Below are 23,268 nucleotides of genomic sequence, written 5' to 3'. Positions count from 1 at the left end.
GGGCAGACTCAAGTCTTTCCAGCTCTTACATATTTCCACTTTTTTTCTGATGTGTTTATCTAGCACAGCAACAACTTGGCCATTGTGAGTGTGGTCTGCTGTCAGTTGCTCTCATCTGGATTCTATTCCCAGCTCTGCTTATAACCCCCTCAAAAAAGTGACATTGCTTCCCCTATCCAAAAATACAGATTTTAAACAGATATTTCAGAACATATGGTAAGGCTGAATTCCTCAGATAAAATGGAAGAAAGCCCACATTGTATTAAACTATCAAGTATTTCATAAACTATAACATGTACTTTAAGGCAAGGCTCGTTCAGTTAGTGATATGTTTTGTTACCTGGTTATAGATCTTCAATGTCACTTTAAGAATCCTCTCCACAAAGAAGAGAATATAGAATCCACCAAAGACAGCAACTGCTTTCTCAATATAATTATCTACTTTCGGGTCAAACCCAAATGCCTAACAGTGAAGAAAAAAGCAATGCATATTAGTTTGCAATCTTAGTACATTTCCAGAAAAACAAACACACACAACCCCCAACAGGTACTCCTCTAAAATACAGTCTCTCTACTGACCATGAGTTTCCATGAGGCTGAAATTACAAAAGATACTGATCTTTTAGATTATTTTTTTAAATTGGATTAAATGTTAACAGTGTTTTAATTTAGTAGAACTTTTTTATGTGGAATGTAGTAGCAATGTGCAAGATGAGGAGGGTCTAACCTGTAGCACATTAAAGTTCACTAGAATTTTATCCAATGCATTTCTCTTACTGTCTAGAGGCAGAACAGTCCTTGGTCTTTTGCATGGCACAACTAGACATAGATCTTAATGGCTCTGCTCACCTAGTCAGAAAGAGATGGTAGCTAATGGCACTGAAGCCCGCCCACAACTCTTTGGAGATTGCAACCCACATGCAGAACCCCACTGCAGCATGCTTCTAAAATTAATACATTTTAGTAACTGGTATGCAAACCAAATAATGATTCCCTTTGCTTACCTCTGGAATGAGCTGAAAAATTGCATTAGAAAAAAGAGTACCAATGGCCAAGCCCACAAAGTAGGTTAAAACCTTGGGAAAATATGACTTCTTTAAGAGGGGAGTTAAAATCAATCCCAGAAGTGATGCCAAGTTAATGATAGTCACAGCCAGGAATCCAAATCCCCAAACTGTGGATAAACAAGCAGAAATAGAAAATATTTCAGTATAACACCCACTTCAGGATGTTTGTGATTTTTTTAACAGCTGGAATTTTTTTAATAGGCAAGGAATTGGGAAAAAGAATGGTTCCCTGGTTGAAATTATACTTCACAAATATAAAAATCTTAAAATGCATGGATACTTAAAATGCGTATCTAAGGAAAATAAGTATCTGGAAACACTGTCTGGGGCTACCATATTAAAAATGGAAACTGTGCTAGTGTGAGATCTGGGATAGCCTATCTGCTGCTAGTATAAATCAGGTGTCTCTACAGTCACTGAAGAGTAAAAATTAAAGGCTTAGGCCAACAGTCAAAGTAGCCATAGCACAGACATAAGAGAAAAATTCTAATTAGTTCCAGGGTTATAGATCTAATTGCCATTTACTCCTAAACAACCCAAAGATTGAAAGTCTGCTGTCTTGGCTGTGCTAGATCAAAAAAAAAAAATCCTTCCTGATAAAAGACGACTCCTTCAAATCATCTTGAGGTGGTAAATTTCTGTTCCTAATGCTCCTTCTCCTCCTCTAATGCAAAGTAGTTCTGCTGGCTAAAAATGCTGCCCACCACTGCTTATCCAACTGGTGAGGTAGCAGATAGCTGATAATAGAGACAATTATAATAGAGAAATTAAAGCATATAAAAAAAAAGATGTTCTAGTGATTTAGGTAAATAATGGGGAAAGCCTTTTCTAAGAAGTGGCAAATGCACCAGGGTTCACCGTAACTTAGCTTCCTTCATCATAAGCATAGTCTCAGAATTCTAGAGTTCAGATACCAAGACTTGAACAAAGCCATGCCATAATTATTCTGGATTCTGAATTACAGGTTGGGGGTGGGGTTGCTGTTCTTCATAGGTATCTCAAAGTTGTACCTCTACGCACAACTACCATTTTTCCCAGTGACATCTCAAGTCCCTGTGAGTACAGAGAAAAGCTCTAGAGGTTGCACTGAAGAGGTCTACAATGCTGCAATCAAACAATGTCACAGAATCACAAAGTAATCCACACAGAAAGTGGGCTTGTCTGTAAAAATTACCTACAAATAATAATCAAAGCCAACACAATGTTTGCTATATGAGAACAGTTTGGTATAATCCAGAAAGGTACATATTGTAAAGCTTATAATAATACATGTAGAGAAGATTTCATAAACTCCTTTCTGCAGAGCAAAAACTAACAGATCAGATTACGATCTGCATCCTAACCTTCCTACAATACAATCGGCAAACACACTGAACTAGATTCCTCACCTGCAACTGAAATGGCTCTACTTTGTTTGCACAGTGTCACAATTTTTATATGTAATGAATTTTATATTATGTCAAGAACAGAAAGCATTAGAAACATTTAAAGCATTTGCAGAAGATAAATCATTGCCAACTAGAACATTAATTTGCCATTTTGGAGAGAGAAAGCCACACAACTATATATGGGTAGATCCATTAATCTACACAGGAGGTTAATTTCCATTAAAATAAATTACAACTGAACTTGTATCTTTTTGAAATCAAATCTATAATAAACAAACGAGCTTCCAATGCCATAATGAGTCACAAACTACTGTTTACAGTTTGGGATTACTATAGAAGCAGGAGTCGCTTTCAGTTTAGTATACAGACAACTCCTACACATTATTCTGTGCAATATGTACATTTTAAACTGAGTTAACAAAATAAAAACTATTTATCAGATATGAAGCATTTAGAGGTCTTGCCCAAATTACTTCATCAGACACAGGAAATTAGAACAAGTTTTTAAAATTACAATAAAAAAGCCAATAGTAATTACTTTTTAAAACAAAAGGAGGATAAATTTACAAATTGTGTGTGTAGATCCGTGGATATCAAAAATGATAGGAGAATGGAGCTTAAAATCAAGCACAGAAAAAGCAGTTACTGCAAAGTTTGAGAGAAGTTCTCACAATACTCTATGCTTCACTAACAAATGGTCTAACTTTCATGCTTGTACTCTTTGCTCAAAACAGCAAAACATAGTGGGACACAACTTGAAGTACGTGTTATAAATGATACAGTTGTCACCATTTTGTATGCTTAATGCAATGGGAGATGTCTCATAATGTACTAAAGGAACTGTGCTCACAAGTAGGTACATACTCTAATCCACTGGTATGTAGTATCCCCTTTTGTCACAAAAAAAAAAAAAGTACAAGGAAGAGCCTTTCTTATTCCTGATTTATCAAAGATTAGGGGTGACAAAATAAAGATGTCACTTTACTTTTATCTGTACTAAATCTGGATGGCCCAAGGAACTTGGGATTTTACATACTGATATTTTGTTTCTGATTTACTCACCCGAAGTGGAAGAATGAGGAAGAATTGAAATAATCGATTAAATAACCTCAGACAATGAAAGAATAAATTATTATCCATCCTAGGCATTTTATACATCCTGCAACGAGCCTCAGTAGTATGGAGAATAGCTAAAACTAGTGAAATTTTTAAAGGAATAAAATAATCTGAGATCTTTCTTAGACATTCTCCAGGAAACTCCTGGGCCTTCTGACAAGTGTTTTTTTGAGTTCAGAAAGACCTAAAGTGTAATTGGAAAGGAAACAAACAAACAAAATAACTACCACATAATTACAGGAACTGGTACTTCAAGAAAATTACCACAGCTTGGGGGGGGTGGAGAGGGGGAAGTGATAACATGGTAACATTCCAAGACAACCCATGTTGCCAAAGTTCCTGCTTTATACACTGTATTTCACAATATCATGCATGCACCACTGTCTTAAAATTGGTTTTATTCACTAAGACTCCATCTACACTAAGCTTTTCATGAGTCCATGCATCTCAAAGCTGACTAGTCTGACTTTATGTATCAGAGCAGGGATGTGCTAAAAACACACACTCTCTTCCCCCAAGACTGGTGGCATGGTCAGCTTTTGCCAACTACCATTATTCTTTCTGTCTCTATAATTATAGCCCCAACAAAGAGACAGCCAAGATATCCAAAGCCACAGAAGTCAAAAAAAAAAAACCCAAAGAAACCAAAAAACCTGACAGGAATGCAAGATGCCCCCTTCAGGACACCATTGCTCGGCACTGTTCCTTGTAAGAATTGGGGAGGAATGCTCTGGGCCTTGCTGAGGCAAGCTCAAGCTCTTCCTTAGCCCTGTCCTGGGATGAAGAGGAAATTAGGGTATGAATACCTTTCTGAAGAAGCCAAGCAGAGAGCACTGAATCTGTTCATCTTGGACAGAGAGAATGCCACTGGGCATTTCCAGCTATTTCATGCAGCTCTATACACCTCCCTATCATCTTTCAGAGAAGCAAGAAAGGGAGGCACATGAGTGTGTCTCAAAAGGTCAGTTAGGTTAGATATGAGTTATACAAACCCCAAGGCAAAAGACATGCTATATGCTGCCTTTTAACTTCTAATCTGCTTCGGCAGCATTTTTTTTTTTTTTTTTGCAAGGATCTGTCCCATAAAGCCTAATGTACTAATTTCTTCTGTATGTCTGGTCGGTTCATATTTTGGAAGACACAATATTGTTAAGTGTGTGGGAGTCCCTGGGCAGAAAATTCACATAAGCACAGCTGGAAACACACATAGAGGATTTTGCTTCATAGTCAGTAATTTAAATCAGCTCGTCTCAATTCTGCCACAATACAGATTCATTTTGTGATGGGGTGGGAGTGTGTGTAAATGAACATCTGCATTTGGCACCGGGCCTTTCAAAATAGGTACCACTGTGTGTCCCAGCCTCATACACTTGTGGTTTTAAAATACCCTAACCATGGGTCTTGCAGATTTCTTGCACCGCAGCCAAGAGAGGGGCAGAGAGAAGGCTGCCTTGCTTATCTGGCTACTGGACATTACTTCTGAGCTGGCAGGATTCAAAAAGAAAAAAAAAACAAACAAGTGGGATAGCATAAATAGCTTCAAAGGTTAACTATATGTCAAGATTTCCATGCACAACCTACTTAAACAGCCCCAAACAAACAAACAAAAAAACAAACAAACAAAAAAGAAAGACAGATCCTACCCTCCTGTGCAGATATTATGGTCACCTTGATGATATGTACCCTCCTCATGTGATATAAGCAATCTAGAACAACCATGGTAATTGATGCCATGGTTTCAGTGATTAATGAAATATAATTCTAATTATTCGCTAACACAGGTAAGTTTTAGGGATGATATATAATTCTTAATAATCACTTATATTAATCAGAATGTTACTAGTACTAATATTTCAAAAGTTAAGAAAAAACCTGCTGTATCTCTACTCATGAATACTGACATTAGGCACCTGCTCATCCAACATCCTAACTTCTAACTTTAAATCAGATTAATTCCTTGGAACAATAAATTTGTTTGGAATAATGAGTCAAATAAATAGGCCATTACATATTTGATCCTTACCAGTGCAACAAGTGACTTCATTAACCAGCTACATCTTCCCTGTCCCACATTTTTTTATTGCACTGTACAGTTCTGTGCACAGTAAGTACAGAAATAATAGTGAGAAAAATAAGAGAAAGCAAGATTAAGGCTACTCAGCCATGCGACGATGTTGCATGTGGAGGGGGCAGCACAGAAGGTGACATGAAAGCGGGAGTCAGAGTTTCATATTTTTTCAATATGAGCATTTTTCCTCAATAAAACAGTCACTGGCTCCTCTGATGTCATGACTCCCACCTGCAAATAATTCCACTCAAATGCAGTCCCCTAATAATTTTACTCTGAGTTGCCTTGATACATGCACATCCCATTAAGTCTGATTTCCCACTGCAAATCACCTGCACAAACTTCCCTTCTGTACTCCCATCTTCTCTCCTATTAACCAGCTATTTGCAAGAGTCCTTATGCTTCAAGGCACAAGCCATTATTCACGTAATGGACAAACTATTCCATAACTAGCTACTCAGTTCTTTCACCTTTCTTTAAAACATTCTTAATAGATCACTGTCAGGAGACAGGATATTTGTTTACATAGCCCACTAACCTGAAACTGGATTTTATATTCCAACTTTACAACTATACTCTCCTAAACAAGACGTTCCTGCTAGGTATAGCTAAATGCTTACTATTCCCATAAGAAAACCCCACTCCAGTCACAGTATTAATGCAATTAATATTAACTAACCTTGTAAAGAATGTGGTTTAGACGTATCCAGAAAGTCTTCCTGATGATCGCACGGGTGAAAAATTAGCTGTTGCAAAACAGCAGGACATATCGTAGGGAAGCTTGAATTTGATACATGACTGTTGTTTGGTATCCCATGCAAAGAAAAAATTTCCTCGCCAGTCAAGCACTGAAACAAAAAGGGATTTTGCCAACTTAATACATTAATGCAAAACCACAATTGAAGACATACACTTAGAAATCCAAGAATTACAACAGGATAATACCGTAATTCATTTTCAAGGAAGTGCACACACTGTTTGTATGCTGTGCATGAAAACACTGTGATCACTTAATGTGAACAGAAGTGATTCAAAGTATTTTAAATAACATAAATCACAAACAAGTGAAACATATTTTAAATGGACATTTGCAGATCTTATGCCCTATGAACCAGGACAGTTAAACTGCATGACTTATTTGGAAAAATAGCTTCAAAGTAATTAAAATCTCATGTAATTACAAAATAATTAAATTTAAGAGCAGACTAGACATAGGTAAAAATCTCAGTGACAGAGTATGTCAAAAAATGTTTTCTAATTCAGTGACTGCTTATTCATGTAAGTGACCACTTCTACTTTGCAACAATGTCTATTTATCTCCCCAAATTAGCTGTTTTAAAATGATCTAAATATTAGCAGCACTCAACATTTTTCATTAATTTTTATAGCAATAATTGTTGCCAGCAAACATTGTTCTGTAAAACCATCCCATACTCCAATAAGATAAAGTTATTTCAGATCTTCACTTTGCCCTCAGCTCAGGATGTACCAGTATCTAACACGTCAAGGATAAAATGTACTTAGCAGTAGGCTAAACCAGACCAGGGTCAGGGCTGGTTGCTTTGTTCGTTATTTTCAACAAAAAAAGATAAAAGACATAACATGAAATACCTTCAAATATACATCCGCAGAAAAAATGAGTATTTTAATATGGAATATTCTATACCACTGTAATCTTTCATCTAACACTTTCTGTTTATTCACGTTCCCTACAATGATCGATATGAAAAAAAGTGTTATTTTTGGGGTGTAAACAAAAGTGATTTGGCTTATTTCTGTACACAAACACATACCAAGGCTGAGTCTCAAAAGACAAAAAGTCAAATGTTTTCTTTCCATATGAGAAATTGTTAAAGCATCACCCTCCCTGTAGCAAATCTCAGTCTGGCTGCAAAAATAGAGCACTGGAAGCCTTAGCAAAATAAAAACAAATGGTCACTCCCTGCACTTTGCAGTTTTGCTAGCCTTCAGATTCCACAGCACTTCTCCAATAATTCAAGATTATTATTTGTAAAGCAAATTCCTTCTAGAGATAAGCCAAAGCAACTGCAAGCCATTTACTTCACCAAAGCTGCTTCCACTTCCCGTTAATAAATATTTTTCTAATATCGTCCAAAGGTGAAAGGCATACACACACCATTTGAACGTGACTATTTCTGATTTAGCTTGGAAGAAGAGAACATGCAGACCAATTCAAGTGACTTTTAGATTATATCCAGGATGTTTCTGTCCTTCCTCTTTACTGAGCCAGTCTAGCAGAACACTTAAGTACATGCTTGTACTTAAACATAAGGATAAATTTTGTTAAGGCCATGAGACCTTGAAGACTTGCATATACTTTTATCTTTCGGTGTCAGTGTTAACGTCAAAGTATCACATATAAAATAAACATAGCTTGATAACAGAAAATGTTTTTCTGTTTTAAAGCACGTTGCTCCATTTAAGCTCAATGGAAATAGTGCGCAGAGAAATCATCACTGAAGATAGAGTCTTTAACAGCCCAATATGTGAACCTCTAGAGCTTTCTGAACCAGTTATGCACCTAATCATTTTACCGCTAACTCTGTATCATGGAATAATGCAAAATACATGGCTAATATGTCCAGTGTGAAACAAAGACAGGATATTCGGGGTCTACAGGAATAGTTCCTATATGGTACTTCTTGTATTACTGTCTCATAGAGCCATTTCTAGAAGTCTACAGTGAAAGCCCTTAGAAAAACAAGCCAGTAGAAGCTGAATATTCATAACATAATTATCTCTGAGACATCATCTTTAACTATCTCGTTCCTAGAAATACAGAATGGATTACTAGTATTTTAAAATACTAATATATTAGTATTAATATTAGTTCACAAAAATCCAAACCATGTTGTAGGAAAAAAAAAAACAGATTATGGGAAGAAAATAAATCAGACACAGCATGAATTAGTAAACTTGAGACTTAGAACTTTTGCTACATACAAACAAATAAGCAAGAAATACCATCAGACAAGAGCTCTTTTACGTGAAGATGAGAAACAGCATTTTATTTAATTACTATTATTATTTTGATCAGGGACAAACCCAGAAGATAATGATTCCTATAAATGATTCATTGTTATAAGTCACCCCATCCTCTCAGTAAACTCCTACATACATCCAAGAGCTAAAAAGCAAGCTTGCATGAGTTCACTGGCACAATTAAAGGATTAATTAAAAGATTAAATCTATTAGAAGCCTTGGATTGGAGCAACTCATGTTTGCACACTGCAAGCTCTGCATTTATCTTTGGAGGATAAATACATTAAGACAGCCACACTGCTGTAAAAACATAAGCTATTTATTTTGTAAGACTGACGGATGATCTCAGCAGAAAGGAAATTTAGCCTCATGGAGCAGGGGACTGAGAATGATGTCCTGGTTCACCAAGTCTACCGTCATATCTGCCCCCCACTATTCAGTAAGTACTATCATAAAGATTAGGTGAGGGGACTGGCTGCAATGTGACTCTCACCCAGTGTTAACAAACATTGCAAAAAAGATATGACATAAGTGATCATGTCCCTGAACTGTTAAAAAAAAACCACTGAGCTTTCCTCAAAATTGGCAAGGACTTAAATCAGTACAATTTACACAAACTATTCAGACTTAAAAAAAAAACCAAACCATCAACCAGGTTACTCAAATAGATGATTACTCTTCTTCCAGTAAGGCTCTCACAAAAATGATTGACCAATGTGGGACTTTTTTTTTTTTTTAATGGTAGACAAAATAAAGTGATGCCCAGCTATCTAGAATCTCTTTACACTAGTATCTTTATAAATGACAATCAGATGCCAGCTCACCACATCCTTTGAAGAAAATGATGGGATAATTGCTCAGACAAAAATAACTCAGAAGGGATCTCTAGCTGGACAATTCACAAAAAAATGCTACAGTAACTACTATTCTGTAAATGCTTCCGTTCCTTTTCTGATCTTCCGCCAAGTTCTTATCTTTGCTCTACCTTTGCTTTATCTGTAGCATTCCACACATGAAGTACTGAGATACCCAACAGCAACCTGGACCGTAGTTTCTAAAAGCTGCCAGATTAAATACTAGCCTATCCCGCACCAGGGGTGAGCAGTGGGGTCATACAGCAAAGAAAGAATGCAGTGAATACCTATCTGACTGGCATTTTTTTTTTTAAATTAGCCTGAGCCTGGATAAGGCAAAATAGAGACATATGACTATGTCTTCCACAACTTACTTGTAACAAATGAAAGCACCTAGTGCTGACATGGCGACACCTTTTTGTCACTCCGCACAGGTGAGAACTGGATGCTAGGAGATGACCGTGCCTTCAATAAGCAGCACTCCATGAGAAAGTCAAACCAGATAAAGCTGCTTGAATGCACTTGTGTGCTTCAGGCATTTCACACACACCTCAACATGTTCAAGGCAGCTGTTCATGCTGGGAGCTGAAAACTGTCCGTGGATGCCGAAATTTGCTGAAGGTGCTGTAGAAATCAGACACTTAGAGGGCAGAACAACTAAGCCAATTTATCTTCTCACTGGCCAGACAACATCAGATTGTGGTGTTGGATCAATACCATAAGCCACACTCTGACATATCATCCCCCTTCTTTCAAAAAGCACAAGTTGTAACTAGTGAACTATTACCAAAAAAACTCCAGAATCAAAGAACATACTAGCCTGGTTCTAGTCTATCTGAAACACTAAAGTTACTAGGTTTTGACTCACCCTGAGGTGAAAATTAATTATTATCTGATTGTGAATATTAATAAAGATTTTAACTTCATTTTGTGCAAATGTTTTGTTCAAAAACTAAACTGCATTATATGAACACACAGTATTCAGGCATAACATCTAGACACAAATATAGCTTTAGATAAGTCAAAGGAGGGAACTGGAACATAATTTTAGCAGCTAGTGATTACATCAAAGCATAAAATAAAGGTGATAGTTAACAAGCTTTTTTCCCAATGCCCATTTACCTTCCATGCATTTTTTGAATATGTCATTAAATCCTTCAGCACACACATGTATGGCTATCATACTACAATGAAACCAATGACAGAAATTCATAGTTTCATGGGTTTACATCTTGCTAATCATGTAAAATACAGAGTGAATAAACATGTCAAGATCTATTATACTGAAATGGCTAATTTTATCCATATTCGTAGGACTAAAATGTGTAGGAATTCCACAGTAAAATGTGAAAAAACAGCAGTGATCAGTATTTGAGTTTGCTCGGTAACTATTTAGTTCTCTGACAGGGAGTCCTAGCTTATATATTAAGAAAAGGTGATAACAGAAAAATGGAAGAGCAAAGAAAACATAAGCACAAAATAAAGGGAATTATAAAAGTGCATGATAAAAGAAAAAAAAAAAGAGAGACCAAAAACATAAGGAATTGAAGGCAGTTCAATGAAAAATTCCAAAATGGTACTCAAAAAGTGTGTTCTTTGTTGTATTTTACAGGAAAAATAATTAGCACCCTCATGGACTCCACAGGACATAAGTTACCACAGATGCCTGTACAAGCATACATTCAAACACCATCATCAACAAATTAAATATTTATTTTCTTTTCCCCTATCTTCTCAAGTCAACCTAGTATCAAAGAAACCAGAAATCAAGCATCCATCTTCTGGCTTACACATCCAGACTCTTTCAATCTTTAAGAAAATGGGATCAGCTTCTGGTGGATCTTCTCATGTGAGATTAATAGGCTTACCAAAATTGTTATGAATGAAACATTAAAATTAAACACTAGTACTGGCATAAAACTAAGACTGTTCCTTTCTGCCAGTATTTGAAGTGTCATATCACCTGCTCATTACAGATCAGCTCTCCACTAAAAATTACTTCAGGCTTGGATGAGGGACTCCCTGATAGAGCAGGGGTGTGTTATCTTGGCTGGAAGAAAGACCTGGGAGTCAGCCCACTAGTTCTGGACACTGAAGTTAAGAACTGAAAGTCTAAGATAAATCTTGTTTGTTCCCAAGCCAATATTTATGCATCTTGAATAGATTCAGCCTGAGAAAGACCTGAATCACCCTCCAGAGGTACTTATTTTGTTCGTAGAGAATCGGTAGAGCTTAGGCCTCTGACGCATTCCAACACATGAAGTTAGATTAGGTCGCTTTAAGTCTTCTGTCATAACCAGTAGATACTCTAAATTATCAACTTTGTAAACACAAAGTGTCACAGTATTTGAAAATGATCACATATGATTTATTTGGTATGAGTATGCATTTGCATGCACCACCTGCCCGAAGTCATGCACCTAACATCTACAAAGGATCAAAAGCCAGGAGATAAAGTGCACTTGCTTAAATGTTCCTAGCTGATGAAGCAGCCGTAAGGCCAGTTTTAGGAAAGAATACGAGTAACTCAGCAAAAAAGTATACAAATTTCAGTATGGTACCCTAGATATTATTCAACATGGACGCAACTAGAACAGGCCTGTAAAAAAACGTGTTTCAGTTAAACTTCATATGACCTATGAGGAGCATGCACTTACAGTAAAAAAGAAGAGCATTGCTTTTTTTTTTTTTTGCCTCTGTAGCCTGTGCCAAAGCCTGTCTACGAGGGCTACGTGCTTTTGCAGAGGGAAAATCTGAAGGACTGAAGAATCTAGTCGTTTCTATGCCCTTCTAAAGAAAGCTCCTTTTCATAGCCACATTCAACACCGCAAACTTGTATTTAACATGTGTGGCTGGGGAATGTTTATGTTTTTAATACACTGTGTTGGAACTGTGTTCAATTTGTGAGATTTGAAAGCAGTGACTCTCACAAATATTGCCATGCTTATACTGAATCCTACATTGATTTTGGTGGCATTAACTCACAGTTAAACCTCCGGTAAGGGTAATGACATCAGAATTGCATGCTTTCTAAAACAAAGGGAGCTTATTTAAGGTTTGTCTCACAGAGCAAGCAGAAGACCTACTACTCCAAACGTAAAAAAAAAAAATTCTCAAGGTCCCTAAAACCATGCCTGTTCAGTTCCTTAGGGAGTAGAACCAAACCAGAGCAAATAGTCATTCCTGCTTGCCTTTCATTTTCATGACTGACTTCTTGTCCCTGATTCCTGAGCACAAGGAAATTTCCACCAGCCTCAAGATTCTCCTTCAAGGAAACGAACTTAGTCTAGGACACTACAGAGATGTGAAGTTACATAAGACTTTAAGAGTAGGTCTGAGTTTTGTATATGGAGACACTAAACAGAGTAAAATATTTTCATGGAAAGCAATATTCCTGTGATATTTAGACAGTAAACTAAACATTTTAAACAGCTTTTAGTAGATTGATGGTTGTATGCTTTGTACTCAGATGAAAGGTGTGAAAAATTCTGAAAAAGTTTCTGTAAGTCAGTAGACCTGTCTACAACGAAGTTCGTGCTACTGCATCACAGTTGTATTTAACGAGTCCTGAAGATTTTCTTATGCAGCCCTTGCACGGAAACACCAGCTGACTCCCATACACTTTCTGCTGTTGTCCAGACGCTATTTATCAAGAAAAAGCGTCAGTTTAAGAGCTGACCAACTTAGAGCCAGAGCTAATCCCGCGGGCAGCCCCCGCACCGCAGGTCGAAGCAGCTCACCGACGGCTCGGCAGCTTCTCCCCTGCCGCACGCTGGGTTCACCTGTAGACCGGTCCCTTCAGCCGAGCCCAGCGCCCCGGGAGCCCTTTCTTCCCTCCCGGCCTCCCCGCTTCACCGTGAGGAAACACGACGGCGACGAGGAGATTTAAGCGGCTACGGCGCTGCCCGGGCGGCTCGGCGCCCCGGTTCCCGCCCGCGCGTCTGAGCGCAGCCCTCACGGCCCCACCACCAGGAAATTAAAGAAAATTCTAGAGAGTGCTAACAATCATATAAATTCTACTACTGGAAAACCTGTTACTCTCGACTGAGAGCCTGAAGAGCTAAGATAACTTTCATGCTTCCCTCATAATTGGTTGGTGGCAGCTAAAACAGTCCCGGCACAATTCAGCTGCAGGTTGTTCCAAATGACAGTCCCCATCTGCACTGGTTATACCTCCACCCTACCCACCTCTCCATTTATGAGCACATTTTGGGTCTTTTCCAGATAAATCAACACGAGATTTCCTTTGAGGCTAAGGGAATCGCAATGTTGTTCTTCAGGCAGCAGCTGTGTCAGAAGCAGAACTGGCATCTCCTATACTTTCTTCTTCAGTGTGTCTATTTCTGAACACAACTCTAGTAACAGTTGATTATTGAAGGCATTCTGAAATTTTTAAAAGTCTATATTTGAAAAGTACCTTATGACCAGCAGATAAATTGAAAACAACTGCAAACTAATTAAAACAGGTAAATCAAAACAGGTTGCTGGTTACATCAAAAAGATTTGCCAGTGCTTTGTTGTGCAGGGTCAGAGAGCTAATCTTAAAATTGATCATTTTAAGACTTCCTTTTTATCAGTAACAGAAACATAAAGGATTATTTGAATTAGTGTAATTAAACAAACTCATGTTTGCCTTAGTTCTTAGCCTCATATTTGCATAATTCTGAAAAGTTCAAGGAATTCCTGGATACTTCCATTAAGAATTATTCTCTGTTGACAATCCACTGCAGAATTAAAATCCTGCTCTGTTTCTGAGACAGCCAAAATTTTCCCTCAAGGAGTGATGCTTAATTTAAATGATATAAAAAGTTTCTAAACTGAGTGTTACTGAAAAAGGCCACAGGAGCTAAAATGACATACTAACAACAAGACCAGAGATCATGTACCTTTCAAACTGTATATATAGCACCTGAAAGACTGCTCCAGATTTTGTGTATATTCTTGTGATGTACAGACCCAATCAAAAAGTCTAATCTTTGTTCCTGTCAAGTCTGATAAAGCTTAGCCAAATACTAACAGAGACAAATTCTTTCTCAAACGGAAAGAACAATCTGTTTGTACACTGCAAACCAAGTATTTCCCAGCAGTACTTCACGGTCCTGATTCCCTATTGTTCTGTTCCCTGCTTTTCGTACACCTGTGTGATGTTACTGTCCCATTTAAACCACCACAAGGTGCCAGCGCACCAGATGGTGACTGGCAGTAGGCAAGACTACACGTAATCAGCTTTTCCAAACTTCTAAAGGGCCAAATCCTCTCTGAAGTGGGCTTCTCTTAGGAAATTCAGTGAAGCTGTAACTAATTACATCAAAGCTAGCATGACTTGTAATCGTGTTATTTACTTATCTCAAAGTCAGAAGAAGCCTATTTATTGTCATTCAAACCAATTGAAATAAACTTATTTGAAAATAGCAATCATAATTTTTTTGTTTGGCAGATAAAATATACACACCCATCCCTCCCTTGTATTCACATTTGCACCCTTTTCCTCTCCACTCTTAGCTGGATTAACTATTTAATAGGATTAAAAAATTATATCTTGTAACTAAACACCCTTGAATTAAATGACATATAGCAATAGATATTTCTAGGGGAAGTATCTAGATAGATATATAAAAATATTGGACTGACACCTATTTTCACATATTTTCCCTAGGTAATTTCTCTTCACTGTGATAAAGTGGATTCCCAGCAGTTCTGTTTGCTCATTTTTAACTTGGCCAGGCAGACTCAAATACTCACAACCACTATATTTTAACTTCCCAAACCTCACAGTCAAACAAATTACAGATTAACGGCATGCTAATAGATACTCAGTTTCCAATATTACCAGCTCAGGAATCTTGTAGTTCTCTTCAATTCTGGGCTCTTGCAAATACTGAAAGGGAAAAATTCAGGGATTAGAGCTCTAGAAACACAGTCAAAGGGTACTGTGAAGACCCAAAACCACAGCAGCCATATAAAAAACATTGTTTGGCTTCAAAAACTTAAGAAAAAGCCTGAATCTCATCAATCTGCAGGTCTTGACTCATTTTTGAAAGCTTGAGTTCATAGAAGCATATGTTCACTAGAAATATATAGCACAGTAGAAAAGTTTCTGAAATTACAGAATTAAAAGGAAACTTTCCTTTAAGGCACATTGGCCAAAATACCTTGTATCGGTACAGTAACATTCAAAGGGAAAAGCAGGATCTCAAGTTTTACACAAGAGTTTGATTCTGCTATTTTAATAGCTTAATGTTAAGTTACAAGTGCTAGGGGCGTGATATCAACCCCCAAGTACAAGAGCTATAATGGCATCACTATGGTAAATCATAACTTGCTTCTTTTCTGAGGCTGCACTATCAGAACCATTTGTGTATTGTTCACTATCCTGAGAAGCTTGGCTCCCACAAAAGGTTAACATTATGCAATAGATTTCACCCAGCAAGAGGTATTACTTGTTCTACAACACTCCACTAACCAGTTCATTAGCTCTCTGTGAAACTGTAAAATAGCCTGCTTCTGATAAGAGATGTGATCCATTTGCTCCTTAGGACTCAATATTGTTTAAGCAAGTATCTTTAAAGACAAAAATCTCTATAATAAAATTATCAAATTTAAATCTTCACTGCTTACATGTTCAAGTACTAATACATAGAGATATTTAAGGATCTTCAACCACAACAAGAGTAAGAGTTGTCTTTAATGGTGATGCAGAGGAAATTGTCTTCAGTTCATAGCTGCCAACTAGAAAATAAGTTTAATAAAATTCCACTAACTCTTTAGAAATATTATCTGTCCCCGCCTTGTCAGCATAGGGTCAAGATTACTCACATCATATTTCTACTGTCAAAGCTTAAACTTGTTTTGAATCTAAAGATTTGGTCTAGGGTCATCCCTAATTTTCAGTTGGTAAACAGGCTTCTAACTTATACATCCAGCAGCTGTTGGGCTACAGCTTTGAAAAGTATGAAGTGGGATAGTGCCTGGAGAACTAAGCCAACCTATAGCAGCTGTGGGTCATGACTCAAAGTACCCAAGATAGGTGTGCAGAGAGATGGGAAGTAACAAACTTCCTAAAAGAGCACTATTCACCGTGAAGACAAATACTGTTCACATTGCCTCGCATTGCTCAAATAATCTTTACCAGAAGAGTCATCTTCTGGACAAAATACAGCTCTTTTGCACTTTTTAGAAAAAAGCAAAACTACACATTCCTATTAGTTAAACTTCATTTTCTAACAAAGGGGAAGTTCAGCAGTTTGGAGTTCGTTTTCAAGGTAGCCTTATTTTGAACTGTAGCATTATAAAAAAGAAATTTTACATTTACAAATTCAAAGCGAAACATTTCAGTTGTTCTCCCCATGTCTTGCAAACACACTTTGAAATTTAAATTTTCTATTGTTCTAAAGTTAGATCAAAACCAAACTTAAAGTCTCAAAATCATTGATTAAACAATTCATGTTCTGTAGGAACATGCCTAGTAGTGACCTCTTACCTGGTGATGACCTTTAAATCCACCACAGGATCCCAAGGGAGGGTCAGTACATGACTGAAAGCTACCAGCTGGGATTATATTGACATATCTGCACTGAATTGTATGTATCTAAAGAACAAGGGTTACTAGAGAATAAAGGAGAAGCGGTCATATGTCAATATTAGTATGATTAGATAAGCAGAGTAGTGTCAGCAGGATGTCTGAGACACAACATGCTGGCGTTGTATTTTACAGGCTGGATTCTGCAGGGATCAAGATGAACCCTGTGAGACAGCAATACTAGACCAGCTGCAGGAGTCATTTAGGTTTTTTCCTCACAATCCAGTGGAAAAAGTGAGTAGAGTTTCTGGGGAGGGACCAAAACAGCCTTACCATCTCCCATTACAGGAGCCAGCAAGAAAAAAATTGTTCTTGACACTTTTCTAGATCAGTGGCCTTCAATAGATCAGTCCCTTTCTTTGTTTCTTGGAAATACAGCTGCCAAACATGCTTGAATAAGCTCCGAGTTTGCAAATCATGTCAGTATGCTTAGCACATCTCCAAAATAGGTGCTGTACAGACCCCTGGGATTAGCAAATATACATTGAACCCAGCCTAATTTTTCAACAACTGCCCATATGAGGAGAGAAAAGGTGCTACAAAGTAGAAGACATTTTACTCCAAAGGAAAACCACAGTTGTGGCTAACACTTTCCTAGTTTGTGATGCAGTGGGTTATCATACAGAATCAGGCCCTTCAGTCACTTCTCTTCTACACGCTTACTTAACACTGAGATTTTAAAAGTTCCAGTTAACAGACAGTACTCCATACCTGAATGAGTTCTCCAGTACTGTCATCATGCCAAGTTTAAATTCAGGATACGCTTAAAAGTGTGGTCCTTTAATCTATTAAAGTAATAGCCCCCAGATGACAAAGTTTTAAAATTTGAGACCTAGCTCTCAGTCAAATTTTAGCTCAGTCATTTTGGGGATATTACTTGAACACAGAAAGCATCTCAGGTTTAACTCCCTCCTGGCTATATTTTTGCATCTGACTGCAGATATCTGCAAGTAACAAAGTGTGTTCACATGATTTCAAAGATATTTTGTATGATTCTGTGGCAAGACCTGCAGCATTATCACAATGGAGCACCATAGTTGCATGCAGTTCATGACAGTTTTTGAACTCTTTGTGCTTTCATGATCTTGTTAGAAATATCTATAGTCTAGGTTATGGAATCATAGAATGGTTTGGGTTGGAAGCAACCTTTAAGATGATCTAGTTCCAACCCCTCTGCCATGGACAAAGACACCATCCACTAGACCAGGTTGCTCAAAGCCCCGTCCAACCTGGCCTTGAACACTGCCAGGGAGGGGGCAGCCACAGCTTCTCTGGGCAACCTGTGCCACTGCCTCACCAACTTCACAGTGAAGAATTTCTTCCCTATGTCTAATCTAAATCTACCCTCTTTCAGTTTAAAACCATTGCCCCTTGTCCTATCCTTACACTCCGTGAGGCAGAGTCCCTCCCCATCTTTCCTGTAGCCCCCTTTAAGTACTGGAAGGCCGCTATAAGGTCTCCCCAGAGCCTTCTCTTCTCCAGGCTGAACAACCCCAACTCTCTCAGCCTGTCTTCACAGGGGACGTGCTCCAGCCCCCTGATCATCTTCATGGCCTCCTCTGGACCCACTCAAGCAGGTCCATATCCCTCTTATGTTGGGGGCCCCAGAGCTGGACACAGCCCTCCAGGTGGGGTCTCACAAGAGTGGAGCAGAGGAGAAGAATCTCCTCCCTCAATCTGCTGGCCACACTTCTCTTGATGCAGCTCAGGACAGGGTTGGCTTTCTGGGTTGTGGGCACACATTGCTGGCTCATAGTCAGTTTGCCATCCACTAATACCCCCAACTAATATTCCAACTCTGTCCGGAAGGAAAATAGGTTTTGTTTTGTTGAAGTATTAGAAAATAGGTTTTCTGAAACTGACAACTCAATTACACTGTAGAATACAGCCACTGGATGCCTTTGAGGCTAGATAAGAACTAAACAGGATTGAGTGTTGATCTTGATAATCAAAACATTCAGGTACATCAGACAGGACTTTACAAAATGAAAGAGAAAAAGGTATGAACCTATAGGTATAGAGGTTAGGTATGAGGTTGCATACAGACAACCTTACCAAGTCTGGATTTCATACATGCCGAGGTGAAGCTTCTAATACCTTAGAAGAAGCACACAAATATACCATATAGAGCACACTAGATCAACCAAAGGCAGTTCTTATTTCATCTTGCAGGTATTCAAATCTGAAGCATTAGAAGTATGAATTATTATAGACTTAGTTCACACAACAGTGAAATCCATTTCCATGCTTATTTCACAAAATATGACTGTGCATAAACACAAACAGGAGAGGTGCTTAGAATATTCTACCACAAAATAATTTATAGCAAAATCTTTAACATATTCAGAGGCACAAGGACACCCATAGGCTACACACAGCACTTGAAACCTAGTGTCTGAAGCACCTAGTAGAGAAAGAAGAAAAATTATTATATTCAGTGTTACTGTAAATAGAATTTACAGATTTTTAAAAGTTATTTTAGAAATCTGAAATCTGTTAGTAGCTTATGTACTTCATGTATTTTTAGAATGCTTGTCCCTTAAAGAAAAATAATACACAATTCAGTGAAACAGGCAGCTCTTAGTGCTTTTGATGTTCTGTACATTGTTACAAAAGGCATGGATGCATCCAACTCCAGGGATTTAATTGAGTTTATGCTTGTGTGCTAAAAATCAGTGGAGTGGAATAAGCCCTGCCAAAGAGTAACGCTGACACTAGGTCTTCCTTCAGCAATTAGAGCAGAAGCACCAAACAAATACCTGTTTCAGTTACATGGGTAAATCAATAAATTGATTCTATTTATGTAGCAGTGTGTCCCAGAGCTCAGGAGAACTTATGGGGAAAAAAGCCCCTCTGTGAGGGTTCCTCACATGCAGAAGGAAACAATACTTCTAGTTGCAGGTAGCTGTTCATCAATGTTCGTTCACCAGTTTCTCCTTTCTCTCCCTGACAAATTTTCTAGTCAAGCAGAATATTTCAGCATCCACCCTTCCCACAGCGCCCTGTTTTCCAGATATGTCACTCTGTTGAGCAAAGTACAAGAGGATTTACAAAATTCATATATTCCCTTGGCAGTCTCACTTATCACTAGAGGAAAGTTGTATATACGCACAGCGGCATTTTACTATTATTTGACTAACTTGTCTGCAACAGCCTTTGGCAGTATAAAGTATAAGTTTGAACCTTCTCTCACTGGTACCCTAAGTGCCAAAATGTTAATGGAACAGTTATTTCTGACAAGCAAGTATTTAATGTCTATCTACCTAGATGGTGGTTGTGATTTTCAGATTTGAATGTTTAATGTTTATGTAATAATTTCTAATGTAACTTCATCATGCATACCTGTTTTGAGTTTTATTTAGTGCTGGAGTTGGATGTTACAGAGTGTGTGTGTGTGTGTGTGTGTGTGTGTGTATTTGGTTTTGGGGTGGGGTTTTTTTTTGGGGGGGTGTGAGGAAACCCATTTTTAAGTGACAACTTTCTGTGCATACTCAACTATTTTTGCTTGAAAACCTTGTATTCTCATTTAGTCCTAACACCATTAAACCTAGCTTACTGAGGCAGGAGTTCTGCCAGCTCTGCTGAGTAGTCTTTTTACACAACATGTCAAGACCAAGGCTGAAGTCATAAATGTACCAGCGCATTGATTTTTACAGTCATGACTGTACAGAACCAGAAAGGTTCTATGACTTAAAAAAAATATGCTTGAAAAAAGAAAAAAAAGGGGTTGAAAGCTGTATATTAGCTTATCTTTGGATCAGAAGACTAAAAAAACTTCCACAGAACTATCACCTTTGTTTACCACAACTCAAACATGAAAATGATTGACTGAAACCTTTAAAAGTAAAAGAAAAAAAAAAAGTGAGGAAAAAACCTCCAAACAAACAAAACACACCAAAACCTTCCGAAGCATATTTACTGTAAATTGTGGAATACAAAGTGTTAAAATGGCTGAAGGATATCACAGTACAAACATTCGGCAGAAAATACTTCCTGAACAAATTACAAATTTTAAAAGTTGCAGATTTGCAACTGTGGGTCACATGAAAAAAATCACCAAAAAAAAAAAAAACCATTAACTTAAGGAAGCTGGCTACAGAAGTGTTCAATAATTTCACAGCTCAATTCGCACATTGGTTTATTATCATTCTAACCCTGCTGTAGAGGATTTATAGTCAATTAACACTTCTAAAGGTCTTTGAAGACTAAATACATTATGTTAAATCCTTTGTGTCAATTTGTGCTCTTCTGATATAAATCAGAGTAGAATCTCTCTGGTAAAGCAGAACAGAGGACAAATTAGAATCACAATTTATAAATCAAAAATTAAGAGAGTTCCGTAGTCTCCATTTCCTTGGCCTGCAATAGGTGTCCTCTCAAGCAAGTCTAGCAGGGAAAAAAGAAACATAAGAGTTCAGGTCAGCTTGTTCCCTGTTTTGGTGAGCTTGTGAGGCAAATGTGTGGACACAGCATTTTTCCAAGCTCTAGGCTACAGTCGCATACAATAAATTTCTATAGATGAGGAAATGGCCTCTCTATATCCACATGTATAGCTGTCAAAGTCTACCAACTTGAACAGATTATAAAGTTATTCAAAAGTAATTATTATTTTTAGTACACAAGTACAGGAAGAACTGAAAAACTTGGTGAGTAAATGCTAATAACTGTAAGGGAGCCAATTTAAAAAAAAAAACAAACAACAAACAAACAAACAAAAAAAAACCCACACCAACCAAAACCAGAACAAATGGCCTTTAAAAACTGCCCAAGAAATGGTTCATTGGGTATAGACCACCACACGATAGAACAACACAGGACAACCAGTGAGAAAGCTTCTTAAGTAAACCATTATCAGTCTACTGCTCAACACCAATAGTTGTTGAGATTCCTAACATAGTTGCCGAAAGTTAATTATGATTCTTTAGGAAGGACAGATTCACCATCTAATCCCTGTAAGTAAACACAGTTTCGGTCCTCACTAAAAGGACAACTGAAGCAGTAGGCACCTCAAGTGTGACTTTCATCTGAGAATCTCAAGAATATTGAGTTTAACAAGTTCATCTTCCCAAAACCTGTGGGTGAAGGAAATATTACATTAGTTTTTACAGACTGGGAAACTTACAAATAGTGAGGTTCAATGATTTAAATGCAAAAAATGCACAGAATTCCACTTTAACTACTACTGCACACCATCTCCTGCTGCTCTGTAGAGCAGGTCTTGTACAAACACTATTCAACAAGGGCAAGGCTGTGTATAGGATTAAATTCCTAAGCAAGAGAAGCAGAAGCAGCAAGCTCAAAGTTTGAGCACTTTACCAAGAGGGGTTTTGTTTTGGTTTGTTTGTTTAATAAATTCACCTCAGGACACAGAAAACCCTGTTTAAGTACATGCTGTAATTCTGTTGCTTAGGAGCAAGGAAGAAAAGTTAAACTTTGGTTGACAATAACACGAGAGAGACACTAGCATCTCCTATTTCTAGTAACACGTTTTTAACTGTGCTAGGAGATGACCCTCCCTAACTGTTCCAAAGTTTTAGCTGATCTCTTTTGCAGGGAAAGCATTCATCACCAACACCTGTGAGATAAACAACAGGCAAAGGATTTCATGTGTGGCAAAGCTGCCATGTCTCGGAAATATCTGTCACTGGGTCAAGTGGCAACTGCTAAGAGGTCAGCTGAGTTTTCTTCCAAAGACCAGCTGAAGCAGAACATTAAAACATGATCTTTGAATTTTACAGCATAGAAGGAATAGGAAGTGAAGGATTTAGAAAGTATCAAATAACTCTTTGGGGGGCAGGAAGGGGGTGTTAAATCTGTAACTACATTGCCAGAGAAATCCAGAATTAAACAATGGATCTCAAATGTGGCCCTGCATTTTCATTTTTTTCATACTTTTGTCATTTCCAACATTCTTATCAGAGTAAGAAACAAAATGATACCAAGTCCTGACAACCACTCAGATGGTGTTTGAGAAATCTGAAAATCTCACAGACTGGAAACATCAGAAACTGTCAGAAACAGAAGTGTTTAAGAGAGCAAATCCAGCCAACTTATTCCTGCAGTGCCCATTACAGATATCAGCTCAGGGCTAGCAAGCTCAGCATCATGTATTACCTTATTCTGACTAGAAGTATAGAGAACATTATTAAGAACAAATTCATTTATTTGTATTGGTGTTTCTTCTAGCACTTTC

At 37.8% G+C, this 23,268-nt stretch overlaps 1 protein-coding gene across 1 annotated transcript in view; it reads right to left on the bottom strand.

Annotated features, from left to right (window-relative positions):
• The window catches only part of SLC39A8 (solute carrier family 39 member 8), a 28,317-nt gene extending 9,829 nt beyond the window's left edge, over nucleotides 1-18,488 (bottom strand). Inside the window, exons 1-6 of the mRNA XM_026847934.1 lie at nucleotides 18,462-18,488; nucleotides 16,977-17,084; nucleotides 15,327-15,374; nucleotides 6,319-6,487; nucleotides 1,005-1,174; nucleotides 341-463 (exon numbers count right to left, since the gene is read on the bottom strand). Of these exons, the coding sequence (XP_026703735.1) occupies nucleotides 341-463; nucleotides 1,005-1,174; nucleotides 6,319-6,487; nucleotides 15,327-15,374; nucleotides 16,977-17,084; nucleotides 18,462-18,488 (645 nt within the window). The remainder of the gene's footprint in view (nucleotides 1-340; nucleotides 464-1,004; nucleotides 1,175-6,318; nucleotides 6,488-15,326; nucleotides 15,375-16,976; nucleotides 17,085-18,461) is intronic.
• Nucleotides 18,489-23,268: the final 4,780 nt, after the last annotated feature.

The sequence above is a fragment of the Athene cunicularia genome (genome assembly GCF_003259725.1).
Source record: "Athene cunicularia isolate RWA chromosome 4 unlocalized genomic scaffold, athCun1 chr4_part2, whole genome shotgun sequence".
Taxonomy (NCBI): Eukaryota; Metazoa; Chordata; class Aves; order Strigiformes; family Strigidae; genus Athene; species Athene cunicularia.
The sequence above is the reverse complement of the archived record's forward strand: the minus strand, read 5'-3'. Positions and strand labels throughout refer to the sequence as shown.